This window comes from Gymnodraco acuticeps, unplaced genomic scaffold (assembly GCF_902827175.1).
Source record: "Gymnodraco acuticeps unplaced genomic scaffold, fGymAcu1.1, whole genome shotgun sequence".
Lineage (NCBI taxonomy): Eukaryota > Metazoa > Chordata > Actinopteri > Perciformes > Bathydraconidae > Gymnodraco > Gymnodraco acuticeps.
The window spans coordinates 553,280-580,098 of record NW_022989802.1 but is presented as its reverse complement, the minus strand read 5'-3'; the positions used below and the strand labels follow the sequence as shown (position 1 = coordinate 580,098).

At 45.3% G+C, this 26,819-nt stretch overlaps 1 protein-coding gene across 3 annotated transcripts; it reads left to right on the top strand.

Annotated features, from left to right (window-relative positions):
- Window positions 1-24,288, top strand: epn2 (epsin 2). 3 transcript variants are annotated; one of them, XM_034226468.1, is made up of 10 exons: window positions 1-221; window positions 7,649-8,414; window positions 9,907-10,061; window positions 15,401-15,513; window positions 15,825-15,929; window positions 16,226-16,355; window positions 17,156-17,305; window positions 17,748-17,777; window positions 20,290-20,523; window positions 21,054-24,288. In XM_034226468.1, the coding sequence occupies exons 2-10, from the start codon at window positions 7,984-7,986 to the stop codon at window positions 21,347-21,349; spliced, it is 1,644 nt and encodes a 547-aa protein (XP_034082359.1). In that variant the 5' UTR covers window positions 1-221; window positions 7,649-7,983; the 3' UTR covers window positions 21,350-24,288. The 3 variants fall into 3 exon arrangements, with proteins under 3 accessions (XP_034082359.1, XP_034082351.1, XP_034082367.1); XM_034226460.1 differs by having other exon boundaries at window positions 17,748-17,840; XM_034226476.1 differs by lacking the exons at window positions 20,290-20,523; window positions 21,054-24,288 and adding an exon at window positions 18,032-18,406 and having other exon boundaries at window positions 17,748-17,997.
- Window positions 24,289-26,819: the final 2,531 nt, after the last annotated feature.

The following is a 26,819-nucleotide window of genomic DNA, read 5'->3' as shown; positions in this document are numbered from 1 at the left end:
TTCCCCCTCCGCCCGCCATGTTCTGGAGGAGGAGATACGTGTAGCCTCCTGGCTTTAGCTGGCTTAGCATTAGCAACACATAGCTAGGCGGAGGCGCAACAAGCTCTCCGAACGCCGGAATAAGTACTCTATCTTGATTTTTTCCCTTGGGTTTGGAGAAACTCGTTTATGGGTATATTTTCCTGGACTAAAAGTTGAACCCGACGTAGCCCAAATATATGGTAAGTTAACGTCGGCTTTCAAGACAGTCGAGTTGTTTTGTTTTTTTCCAGGGTGTCCTGTAATCCAGTTTGCTCTGGTGATGTCTCCACCGAGCACCCGTCTTGGATGCTAGCTTGAAGGATTGCTAACTAGCTTAGCATCCTAGTGGCTGTCTAGCTAAACGGAATAGTTCTGTATCTTGGTGTGGGATTGCCTGTAAATCCCCAAAAATACAAGCTGTGTATAACACTAGATGCTAAGTGATCAACAGTTGAATGTTTAAGCCAAACTACAGGGGTGAGGAGATACACCGCTGGCTAACCTAACATAAGCTTTGCTAGCTTTGATCCAACTTTTTTACAAAGACAAGTTTTGATCTTTTATGATAAATGAATGTTAGTCAGCCGTTATATCTACGGGCACACAATCAAATTGGTGACAAGACCAACTACATATTAAATCAAAATGTAGTTTTGTTGTGCTTTTCAAATCACCAGACTCAACTAAGTAAAACACTGTAAGCAAGTTGCCCGCTAGCTTATTTGGCTAGCTACTGACAACTAACGTTACTTGCTGCAAGTTTGCACTCAACTTGCTAGCTAGGGTTAGCGGTAACCGTTAGCGACGAGGTGACTATTTATTCAAACGACTGAATTAAAATAGCAATTCACACACTTGGATTTATTCTTCGTTTAACATTATTTCGCTATCCAACCCGGTCTATTGCTTGAAGAGGGACATTATTGAGGCTTACTAGTGTTAGCTAACTCTTCTTTAGCTTGCTACTAATCACATCAGTTCATTTAAACGCCGTGATTTGTTTCCTTTTTGTAAAGGGACGCTTTGATTACTTGTATTTCCTTTACAACTGCACCATGCTTTAATATAGATAACGACTATGTTAGGTCATACTATTGTGAGTCATCAAGGCAAAACTTGACTTCCTTTTATTGATATTTTATGATAAATTATTTTACGATGTGGGCGCTGTCTGTTTACTTGCTCCGTTTCCAATCGACCATCCGTAATGGCATTTAAGCCAACTATGCTGTGAGACACTGAACAGTTGTAGGGTTTGTTTGTTTTATGGGGTATGGTCGAAGATGCCTGTGTCTGGGTCATACAGCCTGTGGGTTGGGTGTAAGCTTTGTATTCAGAGCTGCACTGAGCCCATTTAAACGTGGCCTGAGAGAGGGGCAGGGCTTTGTCTATCGTCAGGACGATCAGTCAGTGGGTGACGGATGCATCACCCTGATTTAGCTTTGTCCCCCAGCCGGCCAAGCAGGACAATAGGTGGCTTCTCCTTCCTCCTCACTGCTTCTGCCTTAATGCTCCTCATAACTTAAGGACAGCCACTATAGGTGTCTTTGAACACGTGTTGATTTGTGCGGGTTAGACTTGATATACTTTTTATTTGCCTTGACAGCATTTCATCTTTGAGTAGTTGAGTGTTAGTGGATTAATCACTGTTATACGGTGCTTGTTGTTGCACTCAAATTCAGTTTAAAGGAAGTAAATGGATGGCTGGATAACTTTATGTCAAGCTGTAGCACACTCAATGCACTCAAAGATATTGGTTCACAGGTATACCGGGTATACCACATACCCGGTTGTGAAATCATTCTATCTCCAGATCAGCTTTACTCTTGTTGTTTGGGTCTGGCTCGGTAGACCTGTTCTCGGTCTACAGCTTTTCAACCCTTAATGCTCATCACAGTTTACCTAGGTTTTGCCCACACACACACACACACACACACACACACACACACACACACACATCTAGCTTGTGCTCTTGCATCAGACAGTGGTGGATTTTTATTTAGAGTGGTGCAGTGATGACGTATGTTAATGGCCAGCCCAGAAGGAAGTATCGCAGGCCAGGGGCTCCTTCAGAAAATGATATTGGGATTTAGCTTTTGGAATATAGCAAACAAATAAGATCAGGTGCAAACAGACGTTTATGCCACTTTCATGTTTTATTGCTTACGTAACAAACAAACGACATGGTTGCCTGACTGAACGTCACAACCGCTAAGCAAAAGGGGGACTAGTATTCTGTGTGATGAAGTTTAGTAGTCATATTGAGTCTCTTGTAAGCAACTTCTGTTTTTAAGACACACACAAGCTTCAGACATTCACGAGTGGGGTATTACCGATGTATTTAATGTTGTAGAACTAAATAAAAATCATTGTAAGCTTGAGTTAAACACAGACCTTATTTTAGGCATCCAAATTGAAAAACCATTGACTTTTAGACAAGGATTACTCAAATGCTAACCCATTTTCGGACACTTTCACTTTTCACTTTACGGACTGTAGGTTGTGGCATTGTCTCACACATTGTTCTTGTCCTCAGTCTCATAAAATGTTTCTATTATGGCCTCTAGTCTGGCATATATTTGCATTCGCACCAATGCGGTTCTGTCGTCTCATCTGTCTGCCCCACAATCCAAATCTTGAGTGTATGACGACAGACCCTGGTAAGATTATTTGCATTCTTTCTTTTTTACACTGTGGCATCACATCATACTGGTCGTGTGCTCTGTAATTCATATGTAGGTCATTCACTAACACAGTTTGAGATTTCAGTTTTAAATCTAGTGCGATTTGGCGTTTTAGCTGACGTACTTGTAGCATCAACAATTATTGGAAATGGATCACACTTTAAGTCGTTGATGTCATTCATCAAAAATGCTGTGATTATAACACTCCTGCAGATCAGGTCCTAATGTTGTAAGTACCTCTGGTCAATACATCGATTTACAGTTCGGCAAGGAATTGAACCTGTTGATGAGCACATCGCAACAAGAGAAGGACATGCATTTGCTATAAACTTGAAATAATTGTGTTTAGTCTGTTTTATTCACTTATTGATAGAAATGACTTTGCTAGTTGACTCAGGCTAAATGTCCCCCCAGATATTGTAATGATAGCCCATGCTGGTACTTCAACATTTCCTTTTATTGTTATAAATGTAAACATGACGGTACCAAATTATATTCTAGTTATTTTTTTGTGATGAAGGAACGTCGTCACCTCCTCGGTCGACCACGGTGTGCTTTTCTTATTAGACGTAGCCATTTTTGTAGCTCATCCGTTTACAAAATGCTGCAAGCTTGCTTCTAGATATATATGCGACGCTAGGGATGAACTCGCGCGCGATCTTGTGACGATTCTCTCTGACCAATCAGCAGTCGAGAGTGTTGACGTCACTAGTTCAGCCCTGGCCCTGGTCTGAGGGAACCACGATTTTATGAGGCCGGAAAAAGAGGGAAAAAGTACCCGCTGGCCGGTACTAGGCTATATGGAAACGCCACCAAAAACTGGCCTGGCCGCTTGAGGACAGTTAAGGACGCTTAAACGGGGCTACCCGCTGCAGTGGAAACGCGCCATTAGATTACTGTGTAATGGCGCGTTTCCACTGCAGGCCTCGCTCGGCCTCGCTCGGTTTGGTTAGGCCTTATTAGGCCCGGCTCACTTTAATGCTGCGCTTCCATTACAGTTTAGGAACTGGGGTAGTTACTATAGTAACGCAGTGTAGGCGGAGCCGTGACGTCTTCTTCAATGAGAGCCCCAGAAAAACAACACAGCCGTTAGCTCTTAGCACTCAGAGCTCACAGCTCCTCATATCTGTTCAGAAACTAGACAAAAGTTAAACAAGTACAAACCACAGACTGCCTGTGTCATGGCGAGTACAGTCGCTGGTTTATTTATGTCTGTATAGGCCGTTGTTGTGAGTGTGGACGGTCGGAGCATATATAACGTTAGCTTAGCCAAGCTCCATTTAGAAAACACGCATTTTAAAGGGTTTTTCGCCTGCCGTCTGTCTGCAGACTTGTCAAAGCATTAATTCATGGTTTTTACTAACCGGTATCAGTATGTTGTTACTTCGGCATCATTTTGAAACGTGTATTACAATTAAATCACGGTCAAATATGTTCATCTTGTTGTAGTTGTAGCCCCCTTGCCAGCGATTCTCTCTCTAGTTTAGCATACTCAGCCCGACTCAGCCTGGTTGTTCCTGGCCCTAGAACCACGATTTAGTCGGGCCAGAAAAAAGGTGAAAAAGTAGCCCGGGCCAAAACTAGGCCAAGTGGAAACGCAACCAAAAACGGGCCCCCCACGGCTCGGCACGCTTAAAGCGAGCTACCCGCTGCAGTGGAAACGCGCCATAATAGTGCACGCGACTGTGTTGTTCTGTGTGGAACAAATGTCTCCTTTCTAATGTTTTTTGCAATGACGTACAATAACAAAGTAGTTTATCTCCTTTTAAAAACTCTGAACTGAGCCCATCTGGTATTTGCAGTTGCGTTTCCTGCTGATACTACAGTACTGTCCTTCTCATGCCTTCATTAGAGCATTTCTTCATGAACTTGATGCCAGAAAAGACAGCAAAATGTGTTAAAGTCAACATGAATTAAAAGAAAATATAGGTTTAGTATGTAGAGATAACAATGTTGAATATAAAAGAAAAGAAAGTCAAATATCTTTGAGACATAATGAAGCCTGAAAGGATATATTTATATTTCTAAACACACACACACGTCTTGTGTGCTGTCTCTTCTGGGCCTTGGGGGATCTAAGCACAGAAGGGCTGGAGGAAGGCGGGCCAACAGTGCCTTGTGGGTTTTTTTTTCCCGGGGTGTGAAGGAGGTGTGTGGGGGGCTTGGATGGACCAGACAGACTCTCCTCTCTTCCTCCTGTCTGCTATGGGTGAATAGGTGATTATAGCAGCAGATGTGTCATTAGGTCTGAGCAGTATTCATGCGGATGCAGGGTGAGGAGTGGGGGGGAGAAGGGTGACGAGGGAACGTTTGGGGGGCACGCTCCACAGGAATCACATTTCACTAACGTTTAGTCAATTTAGGGGATGTGCCAAGTTGTTTTCTTACCCCCCCCCCGAACAGTCTCACGCTCCTCTTCGTTTCCTCACCCTCGTCCACCCCAGCTGTCTTTCCATGGCATTGCTAGGCAGGAAGTTCCTTGAAACAAATGCATACAAGTGTGTAAATCTCTTCATCGCCATTTGCTACTTTTGAAATTGAAAAATTGTGTTGCATTCACCACAGAGTCTGCAAAGACTGCTAATCACGTCTAGAACCCGTCCCTTGGTAATGAAAGCAGGAGGTTGTGGGGCAGGTCGGTACACGCTTGGCGCAGGGATCAGATTACTGAATAGGATAAGTCATCTCGGGTCTAGATGGTAGTCTGAGCAACAGTGGGCACAAACAGATCCTTATTCAGAAAAAAGGATTCATTTAAAAAAGGATTTGGTGAGGGTGCAGTCAGGTGATGTAAACTACGACAATATGTTTGATGGCACTAGTGGGTGGAGAATACGCTGGGCAAAACATCCTAATCAGTGTACGTTCATTTATTATCCTCAATATTTAGTTAACAATTATTTATATTAGCGTCTTATTAAGTTAAGACGCTAATATATGAAGAGCTTTTGTAAACTTTGTGGAGTTAACAATTTAATCATAAATAAATTAACTTGTAGATATGAATCGTGATTAAGCTGCATCAAAAAAGTCACTCCCACCTGGTGACGAGACAGAGTTCGGGTTTTCAAACGGCTTGACCGGCTTCTGACCACACCCCCAAAGCACGGAGGGCAGTCCACTTCGGATTGAAGTAGCAACGGGAAAAAGGCGGCCAGTACGTTTAGGTGCAATGCTCACAGCTGTACCTGCCACCCCAGGGCTCGACATTAAGGACCGCCCGATGGCCCGGGGCCATCTAGTGTTTAGCTCGGGCAATGAAGCCTCACCTGCTGGTTGCCCGATCGGGCAATCTATTGTGCCAGTCTCATGCAGCTCGGGGATCAGTAATGAGTGACCCGACAGTAAAACTAAACATATCTATAACTAGTGTAGGTAGTTTGAGAGGTCATTAAAATAGCTACGTGTGATATTCTAACCTGAAGTGTGTTTTGTTCGCTCACCGCTGCATGTGATCATGCAGAGCTGCGTGTCGACCCGTCAGCAGCAGCTGATCTCTCTCTCCCGTCAGATTAGACTTCACTCTCGTTTATGTCCACATCGATCAGATCCATGCCATGCACTGACCCACCTTCGTTTGCAGCCTTCCTGAGCCGACCTAGTGCTGGATGGGCTGCACCGAGCGAGGGCCAGCCCGCACGGAGGAGAGGAACAAGTGGTGCTGGATTTATAACTAAACAACACGAAAGCATCATGAAACAGAATGCATCATCGTTTTATCTCAATGATCTTGTTTTCATAAACATCATCATGATACTAATCTGCCTGAATGACCGAGCCAATCAGATGCTTGCTCATTGGAATGAACCGTTCTGTCCGAGCGTGCCGTGTTAACATAAGCCACACCTCTTGGTGAACAGAAGCTGCATGAACGGTAAACGTGTGTTTCATAACTTCACAGTAAAGTGACTTTTTCACGCTTCAGAGAGTTTGCATATGGAATGAAATCTGTAGGCGTCACGCAGCTGTGCATCGCTACAATATCTCCATACTGGTGAGTGTCAGGAAGTGATTGGTCTCTGTGCTGCTGATCTGATAGAAACAGGACGAGTCACTTGTGTATTCTTCATCTGACATTCATTTCTCCTGACACCCACCAAAGAGTGGAAACACATTTTTACTCACTGTGTGTTCTGGCGTCTCTCATAATGACTGTTAATACTGTCGTTATGGGGAAGAGCGTCGATAAAGGCTCGTTAAATACTGCTTGAGAATTATAAATAAGGAAAACATTGATTCCACAAAGCTGGCAACAACAAACCACGTTGTGATTGAGGTTATTCTTCGCAGTATCGTAAGAAAAGAATCACCACATTATTTGATTATCTTTTGAGACTCAGACAATTGTTGTATTTTCTTTTTAAACTCTTTAAACATTTATTTTATGTTTTTCCCGTCGCATTGATCTTCTATTTTATTCCCACCAATCTTGCGTTTTCTTCGAGTGTCCTGCGATCTTTGCTCCTATGTCTTGCCCTCCAAGCCCACCCACTACGCAACTTAACCACCACACAGACCTGACTGCTCTTATGTTGTTCATGTTCAGCACCCTGCCTTGTCATTTGAAATTCAGTCGGGTTACTGTAAACTCAAGTGAGATAACAACCGTGGAAAAACCACCTGGCCCCAGTTAATAAGAAGGAGGCATGGAAATTGCTTATCAAAGTGTGAAAGCATGACACATTGTTTGGTCTAGTTTCAGAAAGGAAGGCCCGACAGCTGCTCGTATAAATACAAATGATATTTTCGATTTCTTTGTTCATAATCTTTAAGAAAGTCACTGGCTCTGACTACCAGATGTTCATAGTTTCTCCTATATTTCCTTAAGAAAGGTAGCTTGAATCAAATATTTAAGGGATTTGGATTAATAATATCATTGGCATACAACATCAAGTTGTTGTCTTGTTCCTTCCACTAACCTGGTATTTGTCTGTTTGTTCCAGGTGATGGCGTGGTCACATGTGCAGCCAGCACTGTGTGTGTGGAGATGGTTTTAACAGACGCTGCTCTGGAGGACTCAGGAACACTGCACTGGCCTGGCGAAGCCTCATAAACAAACACACACAGCGCTGTACACAAGAAGATTTTCGTGCCACCGCCGTGCCTTGAGAAAGGACACAGGCGCACGGACACATAACTTGAGCTTCACCTGAAGCACACACAAACACGTATACACCCGCTGTGTTCTCTACCTAAATATTTTTGGGGTCATAGATTCTCTCCTGTGTGAGAGTGTACGTTTTTGTTTCTTCCCACTTGTCCCATCTCCGCCGCCACCATGCCGAGCTCCACCATTCGCCGGCAGATGAAGAACATGGTGAACAACTACTCGGACGCAGAGAAGAAAGTCCGAGAGTCCACCTCCAACGACCCCTGGGGCCCGTCGTCCTCGCTCATGTCCGAGATCGCCGACCTCACCTACAACGTGGTCGCCTTCAGCGAGATCATGAGCATGATCTGGAAGCGGCTCAACGACCACGGCAAGAACTGGCGCCACGTCTACAAGGCGCTCACCCTGCTCGACTATCTGATCAAGACGGGCTCAGAGCGAGTGGCGCTGCAGTGCAAAGAGAACATCTTCGCCATCCAGACCCTAAAGGACTTCCAATTTATCGACAGAGACGGCAAGGACCAGGGCATCAACGTCAGGGAGAAGAGCAAGCAGCTGGTGGTCCTACTCAAAGACGAGGAGCGCCTCAAAGGAGAGAGGTAAGACACTTTTTTAATCAAAAACTCAGAAATATTAGAGGTTGACTTTTGCGATAAGCCTGTAATCATGCCACGTTATTATGTCCTACTGGAAAAGCCTGTGCCCAACTTTTTTTTACAAAAGTCAGGTTTCTCGACTAACTTTTTTCACCATCCTCCCGGAAGCGTCCCGAAATACAATCTCTAAGCCGTCCCGAAATTAATGTGGACCGTCCCGAATTAAAATATTAGTTTTTCTACATTATCATTAGTTAAAATCATTCAAAGTGACCTTTAACATAAATAAAACATCGTACAAATCTAGATGATAATTCATCAACCTTTTTATTTGAGGAAATCAGTAAACAGAAACAAAGGCCAAATATATTTAAAAAACACACAACCGAGAAAGTTACTCTAATATTGAATCCAATCAAGTCTCATCCAATTAACAAACACATCCAACACTGTGTCCTGAAGACAGAAGACAGAGTAACCAGGATGACCGTCTGTAACACAGTCAGGAGACCTGTACAAACGGCCCCGCCCCCTCGCACACAGACGGGAGAGTCTGGATTGGTCTTATTGCGGAGTTGGCGAAACTAAAACTGCGATATAATCTTTATGTAGCAATAATACATCGGATCTTAACGGTACCACGTTCTTTAATAATTCCTGTGTGTGGTGTTGTGTGTGTGTTTGTGTGTGTGTGTTGTGTGTGTGTGTGTGTGTGTGTGTGTGTGTGTGTGTGTGTGTGTGTGTGTGTGTGTGTGTGTGTGTGTGTGTGTGTGTGTGTGTGTGTGTGTGTGTGTGTGTGTGTGTGTGTGTGTGTGTGTGTGTGTGTGTGTGTGTGTGTGTGTGTGTGTGTGTGTGTGTTGTGTGTGTGTGTGTGTGTGTGTGTGTGTGTGTGTGTGTGTGTGTGTGTGTGTGTGTGTGTGTGTGTGTGTGTGTGTGTGTGTGTGTGTGTGTGTGTGTGTGTGTGTGTGTGTGTGTGTGTGTGGAACTCTGAATTATGTGCTCATCCAATCAAAATGGCCTCTTAATAGATATTTACTGAGAAGGAGCCATTGGCTAAAATGTGTCCTCTTTTTTTATTTTTTATCAAGCAACATCATGTATTCACTCTTGTATCTGCTCTGGTGCTGAAAACTACCAAAGCCAACCAAATTCCTCTTCCTCCCTGATTCCCCCCAAAGAATCTGGGCCTTCCAAAATCATATCAGTTGGCCCGGGGGGGGGGGGGGGGGGTGATTCACCATTTGTTTGGCAGCATGTTTAATTCTAATTCATGATTTTTTTGGGGAACTATTTAAAACCCTGATTCTCATGGCTGTTTTAGAAATAGACTTCGTCTCACTCGTGCAAATGTCCACTTCTAAAGACTATTTCCCCTTTTCTTTTAATACCTTATGCTTACGTTGTCTTTTTGTCACACGAAGGATTAGAAGAATCTTAGTTAAGACAAGATTGTTGTTCAGTAGCTGATGCTGTGTTGTATTTGTTGTCCTTCTAGGTCTCAGGCTTTGAAGACCAAAGAGCGCATGGCCCAGGTGTCCACAGGGAGCAGTCAGATGGGTTTTGGTCGAGGCTCGTCTCAGCCTAACCTCTCCACCTCCTACAGCGAAGAGTACGGCAGGTCGGAGGGCTCACCTGCCTCCTACCATGGCTGTGAGTATTGCGTTATAGTCGCCACAGAGGCTGCACACACACACACACACACACACACACGGCTCGTTTCATCTGTGTAAGAAGCCCATATGATACCAAATATTCCATTATATTGTATTGTGCGTCCCAGTTGGTGAAACTTTGGCCTACATCCTGAAACCTGCCCCTCCCCCTGTTCTGTCTCTGGCTCACAGTTCCGCAGTAGGGCTGCATTCCTCAGCACTCACACACATTCACTCTCTCTCTCTCTCTCACACACACACACACACACACACACACACACACACACACACACACACACACACACACGGAAGAGGAAACAGAGTTCACCCCCTCCAGTCTCTATCATCCACACGACAGAGGAATCTGCTCCTCTTTTCACTGATACTCTCACTCCTCCAGAGACATGGAGAGGGAGAGATTTTGAAACACACAGTGACAGACAGTGCAATACTTGCATCTCTTGTTCGACTAAGATACACTCGCTGAAAAGAGAGAAGTTATTGGAACCTGATTTGGCTAACCTTAAGAAGAGGGAAATAGAAATAAATGTGTTTTTTTTAATGACGTGGTTTAGGGCTTCACGATATTGGAAAAAGCTGACACTGCGATATTTTCTTCCCTTGCGATAAATATATATATATATAAATTGCGATATGAAAAAATACAGGAATTGAAGAAAAGACAGTTTTTTTTGTCCGCAAACCATCCTTTCTTGAAATGTAATGATACAATTGGTATTTTTTTTTTCAATATTTAACCGAATGAAGGATTTTAGTCACGGACTTCTGGATCTTAAGTTATCAGAGCAACAAGCTGAGCTAGCTCGGTTATCCTGCTGTGATCTGATCAAGGAGGTTGTGATTAGTGGTTGGCTGTGCATTAGAGCCGGCATGTCACTCACTCAAGTACCCCTGACATGAGAGCCGCGCAAGCATCAAAAATAATTGTAACATGACGTGTTTGAGTTAATTTGCCTACTTAATATCGCACGTCCTGCGATGTCAATATGGCGCATGCGCATACCGCGATTATCGTTACGACACGATATATCGCGCAGTCCTAATGTGGTTTATTTTCTACATATGCACTCTTCGGCTCCATTGCATGATATATCCATTCGTCTGATATCTTTAATATTCCATATCGCATAATTCCTCCCTCCCACTCTGGAAGGGTTTCTTTACTTGCATTTCTACTAAATGTCTTGTTTCCAATATCTCATTCTAACAGTTTTCAAATGGTTTGAAAGGAAGATGGAGGGAGAGAGGCGTAGAGTTGAAAAGAAACAGAAATCCCAGGCAGGAAGTGGGGTAACTTAGAGGGGAAGAATGGAGAAGATGAAATGAAAAAGTGAACCATGGCCCCTTCTCCTTTTCATCCTCTGACCCCTAGTCCTTTGTGTGTGTGTGTGTGTGTGTTCTACGTGTTGCATTGAGTGTGTGTTCATCTTTTACTCTGGCCCATATTCCTGCATGTGCGTTATGCTTGAGCATGGGGCCCAGAGACGGAAGCTCAGGCAGCTGAGTCATTAGTTGAGAAAACTGAAGGAGAGCCGGGCCAATAGGAGGCTGGCCTGTCGCTGTGGGCGTTTTCAGGGGGGATTGTTGCCATTCCAGCCGAAATGTTTTAAGTGTTGTTGTCCAGACAGTGTGTGAATGAACGGCCATGCAAGTGGGACTGTTGGTGTTTACCTAGCATAACCCACCTGACCCCAAATAATCTAAAAAAGTTGGAACTGGCTTGCTCCAATAACTGTAATTGTTCTGAATTCTAATGATATGATTACACCGCGTTAGTGCCAATGTGTGCTTGTGTGCCAACGACTAAGCACATGTTTATTTAGACTGTAGTTTCCCTGAGGTTAATGAGCCAAAGATAAAGGCAGGTTTCGTTTCTGTTTTTTTGTTTATAGTTCAATGACTCCCTTTCCCCTCAGTACACAAGCTAACATGGTTAATTGCTTTTAAATCCCGTTATGAGTTCAAGCAGTTCACCTAATCCAAGTCAACACGCTTGATGAAGTTCTGTTTCTATACGTTGTCTTATCTGAGTAAAATCTCCAGGGCTCCAAGTATGTTCTCTGTGGAACACCAAACTCATTCCTCTTTAGTTGTTCCTCATTCCTCTGACTGGTGATCCCCTTTCTTTACATGCAACATTCTTCCTTCCTAAAAATCTACATTTAAGAACCCGCCCCAGTCACCAGCTTCCAAGCAGCCACCTCATTCTATATCTAAGGAGACAAGAGGCTGGGTGTCGCAGATGTTGTGGTAGACGCCCTGAGGATAACAATCCTATACACTGGTGGTCATCCGCCCATTTCACTTTCCCCAATACGCATGCTGCACTTAAAAACGTGGCTTTGACTGAAGGGTTTGGAGGATCAGTGTTGTGCTTATTCGCCCAGAGATAAAACATAACATGCAGAAAATTGAAATGATAGATAAGTAATTACTGGAACTAACAGCTAACACACACAAGAGTAGGAAACGGTAGACCTAGGAGAGTAGCTTTTTCAAAATGCCTGTTTCTGCTCGCAGGCTCAGCTTTTTCCGTGAGGAATGCAAAGAACTTGTGATTATCCTTATATGGTCCATTCCCACAGTGGTGGGCAAACTGTTGTGTTTTAGTTGGACTTGAGTTTTGTTTATTTGTCTTTCTGACTCGCTCCTGTCCTTTATTGTGTTGGCAGTTCGGTCTTTCTTTAGTGGTTGGAAACGGTTGTTTAAGTCTTCTTTTGCCTTGCAGTTGTTTTTGGAGAGACTAATGTAATGTAACGCATCGATCAAACATGTAAATGGAAGATATTGGCAAATGTCTGAACATCATAGAATAAATGGCATTGTAGACACTTTGTGTGACCCTAAGAACAGATCTCTCTGTCTGTTTTGTAATGGTTTAGATAAAGCATATACATCAGTTGCAGGGTCACATTGTCTTCCTATTTAGGCTTTAGTGCCACTGTGGTCCCTGTCTATTTAAGGCAGACATGTAGCTGAAGTTGAGGCAATGGCTCAAGTCCCACCAGCTAACAAAACACACCTTTACCCTTCGTCCTTCTGATCAATTTCCCAAGAGATACACAGCCTGGAGATAGAGCTTGGGAGACATGGGACTACGGAACAATAGGGCCTGAAAGGAGCTAGTTAGTGAGCCCAGGAGTCAGGAGAGGAGACAAGAAGTGTTTTTTTTTTATTAAGCTAGTTTATCCTTGTGTCCTCACGCGACCCAGAAACCGTTCCATCTCTGCCATCATGGAGGATCATCCCTGTTGGTGAGAGTAAAAGGACTTCTGGAGTCTTTTCATCTTCACATCTGATCGTGACACAAAGCTGTGTTATGGCGCGTTTCCACTGCAGCGGGTAGCCCCGTTTAAGCGTCCCTAAGCGTCCTCGGGCTGCCTCGCTGGCCGGCCCAGGCCGTGGCGCATTTCCATTACAGTTTAGGACCTGGGGTAGCAACGCAGTGTAGGCGGGCGATCGGCTTCACATTTCGAGTTGTTCCGTCGAGCTCCCGCTGGATTTGATCATCCCCAATGAGATGTAGGAACGTCGTCACCTCCTCGGTCGACCACGGTGTGCTTTTCTTATTAGACGTAGCCATTTTTGTAGCTCCTCCGTTTACAAAATGCTGTTTATAAAAATGCTGCAAGCTTGCTTCTAAATATATATGCGACGCTAGGGATGAACTCGCGCGCGATCTTGTGACGATTCTCTCTGACCAATCACCAGTCGAGAGTGTTGACGTCACTAGTTCAGCCCTGGCCCTGGTCTGAGGGAACCACGATTTTATGGGGCCGGAAAAAGAGGGAAAAAGTACCCGCTAGCCGGTACTAGGCTATATGGAAACGCCACCAAAAACTGGCCTGGCCGCTTGAGGACAGTTAAGGACGCTTAAACGGGGCTACCCGCTGCAGTGGAAACGCGCCATTAGTAAACAGGAACTGTTGTTGCTTCTAAACTGAAGCTCTGGAATTAAGGATTATTTTATTTGGCAGCTGTGGCTCCACTTTTCTTTCAGGGCATACCTCCGAATAATTAGGTTTTAAGTTTGAAACAGCTTTCAAAGAATGGAAAGCCTTTGAACTGTTCAAGGAACGTCCTTGTTAAGAACAAATGATTGGTACCATTTACTCGTCATCATGGAAACACTGGTTACGGCAAATCTACACGGTTTTAATAAAAGAAAACTCGATGTGACGTCTGCTTCTGATAGGACCGGAGGATGTTTGCCAAAGAGGTTTTAAAGTTAGTTGTAGTGAAACTCACCATCGTTTCCCTAAGTCATATCTGTGTCAGTGTTGTTGTTGTTTTGTCTCTACACTAAAGCTTCTTTCTATACATCTTTTTTCCAACCGTTTGCTTTCAGAATCTGAAACGGATGTAACAATATACAAAAGATCATCATGGTGTGATGAGTATTGAGTGAGTATGTTTGGGAGTGTCCACATTAGCAGCAGAAGCAGGCATGTCATGACAGGTCTGTGTTTTCAGAGCAGAGAGAAAGAGATTAGTTGGCAGAAGTAAAGGAGCAAAGTTTATAATCTAAGTTGGAGAACTGAAAGCACTCTTGAGACTGAGAGGAATCGTCAAGGACTAACCTGCACAGGGCATTTCTTTCCAATGCATATGCTAAGTAGTGGATACAATGGCTTTGTATATGAACAGTTGCATACAAAACATTTAATTATGAAAGCATAGGTTTAGTGAACACCCACAGACGGAACTGAAAGGAACTGTAATTTTCAGAACTGATGAAGCAGAATTGTTTGTCTGTCTTGAAAATTCAATATTCATGACATGGTAAACGTGATCATTCTGGATAGTAATACTAATATATCATTTCCATACGGTTTCATTTCTTGTCATCACCGCCCACATCATGGTTCCCACGGAAACAGCAAAGTAACTCTTTCCAAATGAGAAGACACATGGTCCATTCGATGTCACCCACCTTGTGTGTGTGTGTGTGTGTGTGTGTGTGTGTGTGTGTGTGTGTGTGTGGTGTGTGTGTGTGTGTGTGTGTGTGTGTGTGTGTGTGTGTGTGTGTGTGTGTGTGTGTGTGTGTGTGTGTGTGTGTGTGTGTGTGTGTGATCCAATAAGCCACTGAATGCCTCCAACACACACTGTACTTTCTATATATTCTGCATACAGCACACACGTCATTTAAATACAACTTGCTCGAATAGACAATACGTTATTGTGTCTTTTTGGGGGAAGTTTTTGAGTATTAACACACAGACTTTAATTGTTAAGCTCTATTATAGTACGTACACGGCTATGTGATGGGGTTAGTGAAGCAGTGATGCTGACATGTCTTCTCAATGTGTGTTTTAGCCACATCTCCCAACGCGGGTTCAGAGCTGGAGCAGGCCAGACCTCAGACCAGCGGAGAGGAGGAGCTGCAGCTGCAACTGGCTCTGGCCATGAGCAGAGAGGCTGCAGAGCAGGTACGCACACGCATAAATAAATGAAAGATGAATGTAAAACAAGAAGTTGAAATACGTGCATTAAAAACACATTGAAACCCTGTAACATTACCTGCACATTGCCAATGCCTCTTTTCTCAATATACTAGGTTTTCCTTGGTCAATAAACTGTAATCTTCAGAAGCATATTGCACCACCAGCGAAATGGCATTTTCCCTTTATCATGAACTTGTATTTGGAACAATAGGTCAAAAATATTGAGACCATTCTGTGTTATATTAGTTAATATAAAAAGAAGTTGCTCATGTGCTGATTATACTAACTGTGCTCAGGAGGATCGCATACGCAGAGGGGACGACCTGAGACTACAGATGGCCTTGGAGGAGAGTAAGAAAGGAGGGCCTGATTCGGGCAAACTGGCCAAAAGGAAGAAAGAGGTAAAACACATGGAAACTGAAGTGACTGTTGTTCCGTTATCATGACGCTGCTCATTAAAGGTATTTTTCTGCTGCTTCCTGAGCCGTAGTGAAAACTGGCAGCACAGTTTACTCATCGTTATTCTGCCTGAGTAGCAACTGGCTAAAGTGCGGCTCGTGTTTTATCTCGGCACACAACGATACGACCAACAGATGGCCTTCAGCCTTCTTCCCTTTTCATCTCAAATGGTCCCATTTTCCCTCCTTTGTCTGCATTCTTGTTTTGTTTCCTGCTCACTTTCTCCGTCTCTTTCCAGCCACAATCGTCTTTGTTGGATCTGATGGTCGTCCCTGAGCCCGGTGCCACCGCTGACCCCTGGGGCGCAGGGGCCGGAGCCGGAGCCAGGGCCGCCGCCGCCGCACCAGAAGACCCCTGGAAGACTTATGGTACACACACTCATCAGATTATGTCTAACACACTGACTGTCCTTGTTGATTAGTTTGGGTGTGTGTGTGTGTGTTTCTGTGTGTGTGTGTGTGTGTCGTCTCTGCTCTCCACCTGCAGCTCAAAGCACTGAGTCTTTGTGAAATAGGAATGCTGCTCCACTGGCTCAGCAGCTATACTGCACAGAGAGGAGGGGGGGAGGGGGGGAGGGGGGGGGGGGTTGTTAGAGGAAGATTTAGTGAAGGAAGTAGGAGGAGGGAGACTGTGGGGGAGCTGCAGAGGTTAATGTTGAAGATAAAATTAAGAAACATGTATTCTTCCCTATTCCATGACTGATCCTTTTAAAATACTTAGAAGTCTGCTCAGTTCAATAGACAGTAGCTAAGAACACCTTTATGTGTAAAGGAAAACTATGTCAAATATATTTTTGGGTCTTGCAGAGAAATTCTGGCTTACACACTAAATTCAAAAGATGTATTAATGTGAATAGTTTTTCAGAAACGGTCCTTCCCTCCAATATCGCAATTGCAATATTAGTTAAATTAGTTCTTATTCCAATTCATGCAGCCTTATCCATATTAATAACACAATGTTTGTATCGTCTAATTATCCCCCTGTTATTCTGTTTGTATGGCGTAGCTAATTATTTGTCACCTTTTTGTGTTATTGTTGTTGAAACTTTCAAGGAGTTATTCCTTGTAGAGAATATTATAATCCATTAGAATATAAATACATTACCACCAGAACCTGCATGAAAGGACTCATTTGACCTCCTTCCTCCTGCTCTCCTCCCACTCCGCAGGGTCTTCACCTAAGCCAGCAGCTCCAGTGGACCCATGGGGGGCGACTCCCTCTGTCCCCCCCATGAAGAGCAGCGATCCCTGGGCGGCTAACTCCGCTCCTGCCGCCGACCCATGGAGCTCCGCCACCCGACCCAAGAACTCCATTACAGGTGACCACCGGGAAAATAGTTTCTCTCTCTCTCTCTGAGTTCTCTCCATTCCAAAAAACATGTCATGAATAAATAGCTAGCATGCAACGAAATTGCGTTACAAATGTACGTTCTATATTAGTTTCCCAATTATCCAAACTCATTCATACTTGTGTGTGTGTGTGTGTGTGTGTGTGTGTGTGTGTGTGTGTGTGTGTGTGTGTGTGTGTGTGTGTGTGTGTGTGTGTGTGTGTGTGTGTGTGTGTGTGTGTGTGTGTGTGTGTGTGTGTGTGTGTGTGTGTGTGTGTGTGTGTGTGTGTGTGTGTGTGTGTGTGTGTGTGTGTGTGTGTGTGTGTGTGTGTGTGTGTGTGTGTGTGTGTGTGTGTGTGTGTGTGTGTGGTGTGTGTGTGTGTGTGTGGTGTGTGTGTGTGTGTGTGTGTGTGTGTGTGTGGTCCCCTTCCAGGTAGCTTTGACCTGTACAATGCATCCAACGGTACGTCTAAAGAGGACTTCTCAGAGTTTGACAGCCTGCGCTCTTCCGCCTCTGTCCCCACTGGTACTCACCCTTGTCCTCGTCTCTCTAATGCCACGGTGTCTGTGTTGTGTTTCCTCTGTGAAGCCCCTCTGCAGACACCACGTCTCTGCGGGGGCACACGCACACATGTCTTGTCTTTGTATGTAAATACCACCAGACCAGCGCAAACACAGAGTGACATCTTGTATTCTTTAAGCAGCTGATGATGCCTCCACTGCGAATACTATCAAAGCTTGCCTGCTGTTTGCTCTGGTCTGGTCCCATCAGAGGTGGAAGAAGTATTTAGATCCTTTACACAAGTAAAAGTACTAATACAACACTGTACAAATACTCAGTTACAAGTCTTGCATTGGAAATGTTGATTACGTAAAAGTAAGTATAATCAGCGATATGTATGTGTTAAAAATAAAAGCAGAGAAATCTAAATATATGTGAAAAACACCCCAATAATTACTTTTGGATAATTACCTAAATGTGTTATTTGGCTGATTGATTAATTAACTAAGCTGTTCCTGTTTTAAGAAATTGGCTTATTTAATGCATTACAAGATATATTTTCATATTAAAAACAAGACAAAAATGTACAGTATAAAGTAAATACATCTCCCCCTAAATTGTAGCGGAGAAGTCAATTACTTCAAATTTGCACCTAAGTAGAATACTAGAGTAAATGTTCTAAGTTACCTTCCGCCTCTGGCTCCCATATCACTGGTACGGTGTGATTTAAACGTTGTTGTGTTTATCTCTAAATGCTTTGTGAGACCTGTGCCATCCAGTTCACAGAATCCCCTTTAGATCTGTTGAATACATTTTCCAATTGTATCTTTAAATCAAACTCATGAACAACTCCGTCCAGGCTGGTGTGTGTGTGTGTGAGGGGGGGGCTGTGAACAGTTTGGCACAGGTCTTGAGTGTTTTCTCATGTGGTTTGTCAATCTCTTGGTGTTGGAGGGGGACATTGGAGTTTTGCTTTAGCTCAACACAAACACTTTACTGATAGGCTCAAGGTCAAACTTTTCCCAGAAGAAGTCATCCCACGGTCTACAGAGGACACACCATGGATGTATAATAAGAACTGGATACAGCGTGGGAGGCGGGGCCTCGTTCATTCCTATGAGAGTTGCTCATTGGTGCGTGAAGACAAAATGGCCTAACTTTTGAGAGAGAGCGAAACGTCACGAAAGTATTCATATAATCCGTTCTTATTGTGCGTCCATGGGTAAAGGTAAAACTCATGTAGTATTAAACATGAACGGCGCGGTCCCGTTGGTAAGACGGCGTTCATAATGCGCTCAGAATAACGTTATTAGCACATTTTATAACTAGAGGACCGGATGTTTTTAATAAGGGCTACAAATGTTCATACTGGGTAGTTTAAAAAAAGTTATCCAACGATTTACAGACGTCTCTTCCCAATGTTAGTCAATGGGAGAAAGTGTTTTCGGGCCCAGCGACTGATACAGACGTGTAGTACCGCCGTTTGGCCACAACGAATATTTTCCTCAGAGTCCGGCGCACTTCCTGGGGGCTTGGGACACACACTTCAGCGGAGCAGCTCTGAAATCTACAGTATTCAGTTTATACACACACCCCTGTCTGATTTGTATTATGAGCCTTTGTTTGGCTACTACTACATTTGAGTTTTTTAAGAAGACATTTATCCTCTTTGAAATGTCCTCTTGTGTTCGTTGCCTCTGACTTTGTGTGTGTTCATGTGCATCAACGCTGCTGTCTGACTGCTGCGGCATAAAGCCAGCTGTCTGCCTCTGGTGGCCTATCGTAAACGCATCTTCTGATCATTTAATTGCATCAGTTCCATTTTATTTCACGGTAATTGTGAGTGCTCAAGTAGATGCTGTGTTTGGTGTAAGTACAAGCTCGGATTGGAGTTGGACAAGGCAACAAAAACAAGGATAAATACATATATTTAGGGAAGGGCGATATTCAGAAAATTCAATATCATGAATGTTTGATCAAATACGCTGATGTGAGGATTTTGACCAAATGATTTACATAATGAATATTTAAAAAGTAATCATAATGTTTATTAAATTACAAGCAAATAAAGGAAAATAATAAGAAAGCTAGATCAACCAGGAACTTTTACAAAATTGCATTTCCTGTAAAGCGGCCATTAAACAATAGAAAGACGTCATTTACGTCTGATATCCAAAATGTACGATATCTAGGTTCAGATTTTGGTTATCGACATTTTGGTTCCCTAAATGTAATGAGACATGTTTTAATGCCAAATCAGTGTCAGTTCAGTATCACAAATATAAAAATATATGTGACATATTTAAGCAAAATCAAGGTTTATGTGTTAGCTGTAGCTTTGTTATATATAATTATAAATGTATCTGCAGTTTACATACAGTCTTCATGATGACTCAGTGTTTTTGTTCCCTCACAGAGGATTCCAGTCACAGCTTATCATCAATGAAATGCAACCCTTCCTCTCTTCCTCCAGGCAACGGGGGCGTAGCTTCCTCTCTCCCCTCCCAGGCCAGCCTGGCCAGCAGCAGCAGTCTGGACCTCTTTGACCCCCTCCCCTCCTCCATGTCTATGTCCGGCTCCACAAACCCAACCAGGAAGACCCCCGAGTCCTTCCTGGGTCCCAACGCTGCCCTGGTCAACCTGGACTCTCTGGTGACCAAACCAGCCCAGCCGGCGCCCGTCATCAACCCCTTCTTAGCTTCAGCAGGTGGGGGGAGTTGTTCTCTAAACTGGAGACATGGACACACACACACACACACACGCACACACACACACACACACACACACACACACACACAGACACACCCATCTGCACGGTTTAATGCTGAATCATCGACCCTGCCCTAACGAGCAGGAAACTCCAAGAGAAAACGGATCTGATTCATAAAATGGCAGTGGGCTAAAATAATCATTGTTTGATTAATATTTTTGAAGTAACAGAAAGATCAACATTTAGTTCTATTAAATCCAAAACATTTGAGTTTACTTTTAATTTGAGGTTTTCAAATAAAGCTTTGATCTTATTATTATATTTTCTCATCGCCATTAAAACAAATCCCATGTTGTGGCACTAGCCAATAGAACTGCAAGTGTTACATAGTGATGTCATTATGTTACTGAATCAAACAAGGATTCCAATGGAGGCGTCTCGGGCAGGGAGGGAGTGTGGCAGGGAAACTCTCCTTTGCAGACCATTTACATGCACCAAAACATATTTTCTCTTCTCCCTCTCTTCAGGCGTCGCTGCTCCAGCTCTCGCCCAAGCAGCCCACGCCAACCCCTTCCAGGTGACCCAGCCGGTGCCCCCCACCCTCAACCAGATGCGGGTCAGCCCCATGCCCTCCAGCTTCGGGATGGGGGACCCCATGTCCGCCCCCCCGGCGTCCGCCCAGCCCATCACTATGGTCCCCATGGTCCGCGGGGGGCTGCCCGCGGCGATGCAGGCCTCCATGTCTCTGCCCCAGCCCCTGATGAGCATGCCCCCCCAGGCCGGGTCGCAGCAGGCCGGGACCACCAACCCATTCCTCTTGTGAGGGGGTGACCACCAACCCCCTCCCTCTCTTTCTCTCTCTTCCACTTTGGCTCCTTAAGAAGCTAAAAAAAATGAACAAGGAGATGTCTTATCTCATTATCTCTTTTTTAACCAACTCCTAGCCAGGTCCTAGTCCCAGCCTGCCCCCCCCCCACACTTTAACACACTCCTTTTACCCCCCCTCCGTCTCTTTGTCTCAGTGCTACAAGCTGCCTAGTCCTGTGTGTCCATTACTGATCCCACGCTGATGTTGACGACCACAAACAGTTTGCAGCAGTCTACAGACTTACAGAGTAGCAGTGGTGTTTACAGTTTACAGAGTTGGGACAGTCCCCCCCCCCCCCCCCCCCCCCCACACACCCGGTCCTGGTTTTATTCACTCGTCTCCTCTCCTTCTTCCCCTAGGACTCCTTTTTTCTTCTTCTGTGGTGGAGTGACAGGAGAGTCTGCCCATACTAACGCCAGGATCTTATCTCTACACTAGAGCTAATCTTTTATAAGCCCTGTCAGCCGGTGTGTGTTTGTGTGTGTGTGTGTGTGTGTGTGTGTGTGTGTGTGTGTGTGTGTGTGTGTGTGTGTTTGTGTGTTTGTGTGTGTGTGTGTGTGTGTGTGTGTGTGTGTGTGTGTGTGTGTGTGTGTGTTAAAGCAGGGATTTTGCACAATTTTTTCTTTTTGTCTTTCTGTCTGCGACTGTTGGGCTCACCGCTACACTTTAGCTAAGGGAGGCCGACACCCTGCCTCGGCTCGCGGTACCACTCAGTCACAAGTCTCGTCACTTCCTGTCAACTTGGACCTTTTATCCCCCTCCCCCCAAACCTCCATGTGAACTTTGACCTCTCGGGGTCACGGGATTAACAATGAACACTTATCAAAGGAGGTGAACCCCTTGTTTTAGGGGTTGAAAAGATTATGAAATGTTACTTTTGTTTGTACTGTTGATGCTCGGATATTAACAGCCACATGTTGATGTATTTGTCACTAACCGACCCCCCCTCCCCCCACCAAGTGTGTGTTTTAGAGAAAAAGACATGAACTGTGATGGCAGCAGTGTTTTGCCATTTGAACATAAGAGATGCAGTGGGGCATCATGGGACAGTTATTTTTTTCCTTTTTAGTTGTTTCTAGGGTCAAAGGGAAGAGGATGGGTTGTGTGTGAGTGTGTGAGTGAAGTTTGCATGAGAGATAGCTTCCAAGTGTACTTTTTATGAGCAAGTTTAAGATAGTTTCTGAAGTTTAAGTCAAAAGGGGGGGGGGATATAGACATCGGCAGCCTTAAGTGTGTGTGTGTGTGAGATTATGAATGTCAGTGTGTGTGCGCAACCATATATATCAAGGAGTGTTTCCATGCAAAGATAGCTATGGGTTTAACACTGCATCGTGAAAACAGTTTTACATCAGAGTGGATTTACAGCGGCTAATCTCTGCAAGAACATTACCTGCTGGACACACACACACACTCTCACACACTCACACGGTTGTTCCAGGATCGGTGTATTGATAGCACACGGAATCCCGCAGCAAAACAACAGAGCGTCATGTCATGTAAACGAGCAATTTTCTTTCGTCGTTATTTACTTTTTTTTTATAGATGTAAATCCATAGCCAAGCCTTTGAGTTTCGGAGCTGTGTACTAGCTAAGCATCGTATCATCTTCACTCTCGTCATGTCTTTATTATTTTCTGTCATGTAGTTTCTTTTCACCCTATGGGTAGGCTATGTAATTCTCTTCTCTTAGAAGCACAACTGTTACCAAAGTCATAGCGACTGTCGTACTTTGAGTAGATTGAACAGTAGGGTCACACTGACATTTTGTTTCTCTGTTTATGGATCCATTGTTATGATTTGTTTTTTATATATTAGAGCTATTTGTTAAGGAGTTTGTGTAAAACAAAAAGTGTTACTGTTAAAGTGGGCTGATAAATGAATTGAGCCTGATGTGCAGACCCTTCCTCTCCTTAGGTCACTCTCCTCTTCAGTTCTGTTATCACTGCCAATGTTACTTGTCTGGAAGGGGTGTATTTTCTTTTCTTCTTCTGGTGTGCGTTGCCGCCCTCTCCTGGTCTGCTGTGGTATGACAGCTACACCGCAGGACCCTTGGTATTTCCACTAAAACACAGACCTTTATTTCTCTCAGGCAAAAGGAGGGGCAGCTCCAACCGTGTGTATGATTTTGGGGATGCTGAGGGTGATTAATGCTTGGGGGTCCTTAATGAATGGGTGTGACACTTACTTGCCGACCAGCAGAACATTTTAAATCTAAATATATGCAAAAATTGGAGATGGATTAAAAAAACAAAAGATTTGCAAAGGTTAGATTTGCTAATAAAGTCTTGAAATGATATTCTAGCTGTCACTTTCTCACTGGCCTTGATTTCACTGCGGCCTGACCTTTAGCGATTGTGAAAAAAAGTTGTTATGGATGCATTGAAAAACAAAATAACATTTATTGTAATGAACAAATTCAACACTCCCTAACGGTCACTGCAGCTGAAGACTTTTGGACTCATGGCTATGGTGCAGTGAACATGTGGCCTGTGTGTAGCGAGCTCCTCTGCGTGTTACTATGTATTCACTATGCTTTTATCAAGAGGACTAACCAACCTGTCTTTATATGCATAAACAGCTTCCTTTAATCTTTTCCATGTCTGTCTATTTACCCTTTCTCATAGTACTGGGAGCAGGCTGCTGCTTTTTTTTTTATCGGATACGTGCTCGACCTGTTGGCATTATAACTGTATAATATAATTTATCATTTGTACTATTGTAACATACTGTTCCTCTGTATACCTTATTATCCTGTGTAATGGGTTTTTGTAGGAAAAAAGTCACCGTGGTATTTTAACGGCATCTAAACAAACGAACGCAGCAGACCGCACCCTGTCGGATGATCTGTAGCTGCATTGGTTCAAAAATAAAATGTGTATCACTTCCGCTCTGTAACCGTCTCTGTGTGCTTGTGTTTCTACAAACCAATGTCCATTCAACTGCAATGCTATATGCCACTGTAGCGGCCAAAATCCTATAGAACTCAAACAGCCGCCGAGGCACTAGTTAGCGGATCTTACGCAGGGCAATGATCATCCAAGTCCAGACAAGAACCTCCATTTGTGCATTTTATTCCATTAACAAAGTACAATGAACAGGTTTCCTATACCTCTTTTCCTTAAGCCGTTCCTCTGGCTTTCCTTTGTGTGGCTTGAAACACCCTGCTTAAAAACCGTTTGCCTGCTAGTGCTCTGGCTCCCACTTCCACCCGTCTCCAATATATACAATTACACCAGGTGCTCTAATCACCCAGTGCCCAAAACATGCCTTTGTAGTGCCGTGAAAAGAGAGTCGGAGGCGGTGTATTAAGAATGGAGTTCCAATCTTTATTATCCATTACTTTCAGAGAGGTTAACACATGCACTGCTCTGCCTGATGAGCTAGCAGGAATGGCAGCTAAAGCTACAGGTGTTCACCACTAAAGGGTCCGTGTGGCAACACAATAAGCAAGGTGAATTATGTCCAATAACGTGTCACCACACAAGCCCCCCCAGAATTCACACATAAACAAAATCAGCATGGCGGGGAGGAACGACACGCTGACCCCCACGACTCCTGAGCACGGGAGTCGGAAAAGTGACTCCCGCCTGTGCGGCCCCCGGAAGGGGAGGGACCGGAACAACAGGTCTTAAATCCGTGACAGGGGACGTGGCCGGGGGGCGGCCCCGTCGCGGAGGTCGAGCCAGCACCACAGGCTGGTCCAAGTCCAGGTGAGCAGCCTTCACCCGGTCCACCGAGACGTGCTCGGCCTTGCCACCCAGGTCGACCACCAGGTGCTTGTCCCCGTAATCCAAGACCCGGAAAGGCCCATCATAAGGGGGCTGCAGGGGGCCTCTGTGCGCATCGTGCCGGATGAACACGTGCTCCGCCGAGCGGAGCTCTGCGGGAACCTGGGACACCTGAGTACTGTGCTGAGTAGTAGGGATCGGAGCAAAGGCCTCAGCGGCGTCACGCAGGAAAGCCCACTGGGCCGACGCCGACCAGGGAGCCGATGCATTTGGGAGGAAATCCCCCGGAACTCTCAGCGGCTGACCGTAGACCATCTCAGCCGTAGAGCACTGCAGGTCTTCTTTAGGTGCGGTCCTCAGGCCCAGCATCACCCAGGGCAGCTTGTCGACCCAGTTACCGTCCGTAAGGCCGGCCTTGAGGGCCGCCTTCATGGAGCGATGAAAGCGCTCGCAGAGGCCGTTAGCCTGAGGGTGGTAAGCGGTAGTCCTGTGCAGCTTAACCCCCAAACCGCCTGCCACAGCGTTCCAGAGCTCGGACGTGAACTGAGAGCCCCTGTCTGAGGAAATGTCTGACGGGGTGCCAAAACGACACACCCACGTTGCAATGAAGGCCCGGGCAACGTCTGCGGTTGATGTTGAAACGAGCGGAACTGCCTCCGGAGGTAGGAAAACCCCTGAGAGGAAGGCAACGGACCAACCAGGTCAATGTTGACGTGATCAAACCTCCTCTCAGGCACCAGGAAACGCTCCAACGGGGCCTTCGTGTGGCGGTGCACCTTAGCACGTTGACAAGCCACGCACTCCCTGGCCCAAGTCCTCACGTCCCTTTTCAGTCCTTGCCAAACGAACTTCGCCGCTACCAAACGCACCGAAGGTTTAACGCCGGGGTGTGACAGGCCGTGCACAGCCTCGAACACAGGACGCCTCCAGCTGGCAGGGACGACAGGCCGCGCCAGGCCCGTAGAGACGTCACAGAGGAGAGTAATGCCCGCGTCGCCGAACACCACGTCCTCCAAGCACAGCCCCGCGCTCTCCACCTTCAGGGCCTGGACGCCGGGATCTGTGACCTGGTCTGCCGCCATGCGAGTATAGTCCAGGCCCAACTGGACGGCACCGATGACGACCCTGGAGAGGCAATCAGCAACCAGGTTCGACTTGCCAGCCACGTGCTTAATGTCCGTAGTGAACTCCGATATGTAGGACAGCTGCCGCTGCTGACGTGCCGACCAAGGCTCCGCCACTTTTGACATGGCGAAGGTGAGCGGCTTGTGGTCGACAAACGCCGTAAATTCACGGCCTTCCAGCATGAAACGGAAGTGCCGCACGGCCAAATAAAGTCCGAGGAGCTCCCGGTCAAAGGCGCTGTATTTGCGTTCTCTAGACGTCAGCTGGCGGCTGAAAAAGGCGAGCGGCTGCCAAGCGCCCTCCACCCACTGCTCGTGCACTGCGCCGACCGCGTAGTCTGACGCGTCCGTGGTGATGGAGATGGGAGCCGTAGATGATGGGTGTGCCAGCAAAGCCGCCTGAGCCAACGCGGTCTTGACCTCAGCAAAAGCGCCGTCCGCCTCTGCTGTCCAGTCGATCTCCTGGACGGGGGTCTTGCCTTTCAACGCTTCATTACAGCGGCCGCATGATGTGTGCGGCCCGGGCGATGAAACGGTGGTAGAAAGTCACCATCCCCAGAAACTCACGGAGCGA

Coding starts and splice junctions, on each gene's coding strand:
- epn2 (XM_034226460.1), top strand. CDS start 7,984: ATGCCGAGCTCCACCATTCGCCGGCAGATGAAGAACATGGTGAACAAC. Junction 15,930..16,225: donor TGGCCAAAAGGAAGAAAGAG/GTAAAACACATG, acceptor GTCTCTTTCCAG/CCACAATCGTCTTTGTTGGA. Junction 16,356..17,155: donor AGACCCCTGGAAGACTTATG/GTACACACACTC, acceptor CCCACTCCGCAG/GGTCTTCACCTAAGCCAGCA.